At 46.7% G+C, this 3746-nt stretch overlaps 1 protein-coding gene across 1 annotated transcript; it reads left to right on the top strand.

The window, feature by feature from the left end:
- Positions 1-1667: 1667 nt before the first annotated feature.
- Positions 1668-3746, top strand: soul2 (heme-binding protein soul2; the record flags this gene model as incomplete). Its single annotated transcript, XM_084470207.1, has 4 exons — positions 1668-1805; positions 1940-2066; positions 2582-2759; positions 3551-3746. The coding sequence occupies 4 exons, from the start codon at positions 1668-1670 to the stop codon at positions 3744-3746; spliced, it is 639 nt and encodes a 212-aa protein (XP_084326333.1).

The following is a 3746-nucleotide window of genomic DNA, read 5'->3' as shown; positions in this document are numbered from 1 at the left end:
GTTGCATCCTCTCCCCGCATCTTCTTTGCGATCACTCGTCCCCACGCCCATGCTGCAGCTCCGATGTCCTGTTCAACGTGCCTCCTGTGTCCCCAGCACTGTGCAGCAGCCTAGTCAGTCCGCATGCATGCTGGGGCTTCGGAAGACCCCCTTGCCGGCTCGTGGGCGTTTTCTGTGCAGGTGCATGCCTCCTCCAGCCGTGCGCGACGCACAGGCGCTCCTCCCGTGCATTACGGATATCCGACCACACAAACCGGTTGAGGCGTGGGCACGATAGGCCTGTAATAAGTAAAGGCACAGCACGTGCACGGCGCGCTAAAGAAAGCCCGAAGGGCGGCAAGCTGAGGGAACATCCGAATAGTGCCGAACACATATATCACTCTTTCTTTTATGGCTTTAAACTCGCTCTCTGTCTGAACGCATTTATCTCGCTGCTACCTGGCGCCCCCTGCTGTTGGATTTGGGAGCGTACAATTGTGTTTTATTTATTACCCCCATGGTGTTCCCTCGGGCCATATAAACTGATGTTTCTATATTTTCTGTGTGGTGTTCTAAATCTATTTAGGGCAAGAAATAAGTGTCTCTCTGCCGCTCTCTTCGCACGCACACACACACACACACACACACACACACACACACACACACACACACACACACACACACACACACACACACACACACACACACACACATACACACACACACACTCAAGCATTAATCACAAACGTATGCACTTAACAACAATTTCAACAACAGATTAACTTAGTAACCTATTATTTTATTGATTTATTCATTAAAGGGTTAGAGACACCATAGGGAAAAATCCCTTCAATAATTACATTGTACACGTTGAATAGACAAATTATCACTTTGATAAGTCACTGAGTCTTTTTGAGTCTTTTTCTAAATGTAAATCTATATGCACAAAACATTTTTAATGTTTCTGACCCATCAAATGAAAAGAACTATAGCGTCAGTGCCCAGGGGGCCCTGCGGGTACGAATCCAGCCTTGCCCTTATTGATGGACACATTGCAGAGACTAAGACGTCAGATGTCCGCATTAAAGAGACTCGGAGTGAGTGATATGAATGTCTAAGCAGAGAACACTTTTTCCTCGTTCAGTAAAACCAGTTAGGCTGGCCTGAGTGGCCAGCCTAACATAACCACGGGCTCTGCGTGTTGCTGTCTGCATGCATTCTCTACAATTTGGTGTGATTTAAAAACAAATATAAAGCTAAGTTATTCAATAACGTTTTGATGACTTTTCACCTGAGGCTTATCACTGTGTGCCTACTCAGAAATAACTTCAAACTCAGCACGCACATCCTTTTACGCGCGCAAGTGATTTTACAAGCGTTGAATGAAGAACACATAACGCATTTGTTGACAGAAACCAATATCCCACTTGTTCATCAGAGGAACATCTTGGACATAGGCCTATCCAACGCTTATGTTCAAGCAGTACCACACGATCCACTCTTGTCTTTAAGATAAGACGCATGCAGGGGGGGGGGGGGGGGGGGGGTCGGCCTTGATCTGATGAACCAGGTAGGTGACATTCCTCGAGGTGTGCAACGCCATCATTGCTTGGAAGCTGGCGTTGTCAGTTGTGAACTCAACACCACCCACGGTCTACTTTTGCATGCAACTCCACTCGCTGGGTAACATGGATAAGGGACCAACTCCGGGGCGGTCTGCGCTCCTCATACTCACCATGCTGTCCGGGATAGGGAGCTGGGTCGTTCCGGACTTCTGCCACACTTCCTACGAATGCCCCGAGTATACACTGCTCAACCAGAATGCTGTAAGTTGTTTATAGGATTGTTCATTTGTAATGTATCGTCCCTTTTTTTTAGGCTTCTTTGTGTTTGTTAGTTTTTCAAAGTGCGTTGCTTTTGAATGGCGTAGACCTATCTCCTGTTGATGTTATCATGTCAGGACTTTGAGGAGCGCCGGTATGTGGAGACGCTGTGGATGACCGCCAAAGTCAGGAGCACCAGTACCCCTGATCTGACCGAGGGCTTCTTGAAGCTGGATAAGTTTCGCAAAGGAAATAACGTAGAAGGTATTTATTTCATCTTTATTATATTAATAATGTTTGTGCTCTCGCATAAAGGCCTAGTTGTTTATAGTAACTATTCACATAGTTTACCTTATTGCAGACAACAGTCTTGATCTCCCATTACTTTGTGATCACCACTTTAATAACAGGTTATGTTATTTTCTTAATTTCAGTTTATACCGTTTGATAACTAGCCTACGAGCTTTTGATAGGAGATCATTTTAAGAAACATAGGCCTACATACGCCCCGAAACTGTCATTTATACAACTACACACGCCCACGATTCAACTGCGACAGCACATAGGCCTATTGGAAGAGGAAATCTGTGAAACAAATAGGCCTAAAACGGATAATAGGCTAACAACAGATAACCTAAAACCCAAACCCCAAGGCAAACATACATTCCCCCAGAAAAGCTGTTATTTCACTCATGGTTACGCAAGAACACGTACATTCACATTGCGTGCGCTTTTATTTTGAAGTTTCAAAAGTTGTATTTCATGAGTTTCTTTTCCAGGTCGAATGGTGCCCTGTAAGACCTGGCCCGCTATCGTCACCGTCCAGAAAGGAGAAGAGGAGGGCAGCGAGCCGGAGGTGTCCGTCTCATGGTTCTTTGTCCCGGGCACGCAGCTGCCTTTGCCCCTCGACACATCCATCTCAGAGGAAGTGAGACCCGCTGGAAAAGTCTACGTTAGGTATATATCCTAACTACATCGACTACATCTACATCCACACACACACACACACACACACACACACACACACACACACACACACACACACACACACACACACACACACACACACACACACACACACACACTCTCTCTCTCTCTCTCTCTCTCTCTCTCTCTCTCTCTCTCTCTCTCTCTCTCTCTCTCTCTCTCTCTCTCTCTCTCTCTCTTGCAACTCATGGTCGTTTCTCAGCAAAAGGGGTCTTAGAACCATATCAACCAGTTTAGCAACCAATATCAACCAATATCCTAAGTAAGGTGGAGTAAGGTGGACTCCATCCTATGAGGCATCCCAATGGCTGGAGTACCAGGTGGGGCTAGGTTTCGGTCTAATATCAAGAAAACAAAAGGAGAAAGAGAGTGAGCATTGTATAGACAATGGACTATCCAATCAGCAATCCAATCAATTAGGAATGGAAAACAGGTCCTAGGGCGTGGCACGTCCGGTTTCTTGGAGGCAAACCCGCTTTCAGTTGGGGAGACGAAGGAAGCTGTCATAAGTACAAATGTAGTTGTTACAAAGAGCTTATGAGCGGGTGAAAAAGTAGATTATACAATCTATCCGACATTACCCTGCAAATGTTAACCCTACAAAGAACATAACAAAGAGGGTACCTCATGGAAAGAGTGTCTCTCCAGACGTGCGGTGTGTGAGGGTCTCTCAAAGATAGGGGCCATGGGGTTAGATCAGGGTTTCAATCCAGTTGTTGACGTGCTTAGATGAAACGTCCTTTTCTTTCCTTCCTCTGAAGGACCTTCAGTGGTGCGGCTAGCCAAAGCAAGGCCATGTCCATGGCGGCGGAGCTGGGCCGGATCTTGACCCTGGCTGGGAAGTCCTTCAAGGCCCACAGACACACGGGGGCCTTCTACGACAACCCCTGGGACATACTGCGCGTGCACCACAATGAGATCTGGCTCGACACAGCTTCGCAGGATCAGGGATCTTAG

The sequence above is a fragment of the Micromesistius poutassou genome (assembly GCF_964030765.1).
Source record: "Micromesistius poutassou genome assembly, chromosome: 7".
NCBI lineage: Eukaryota > Metazoa > Chordata > Actinopteri > Gadiformes > Gadidae > Micromesistius > Micromesistius poutassou.
Note: the sequence above shows the minus strand (reverse complement) of the source record. Positions and strands in the feature narration are given on the sequence as shown.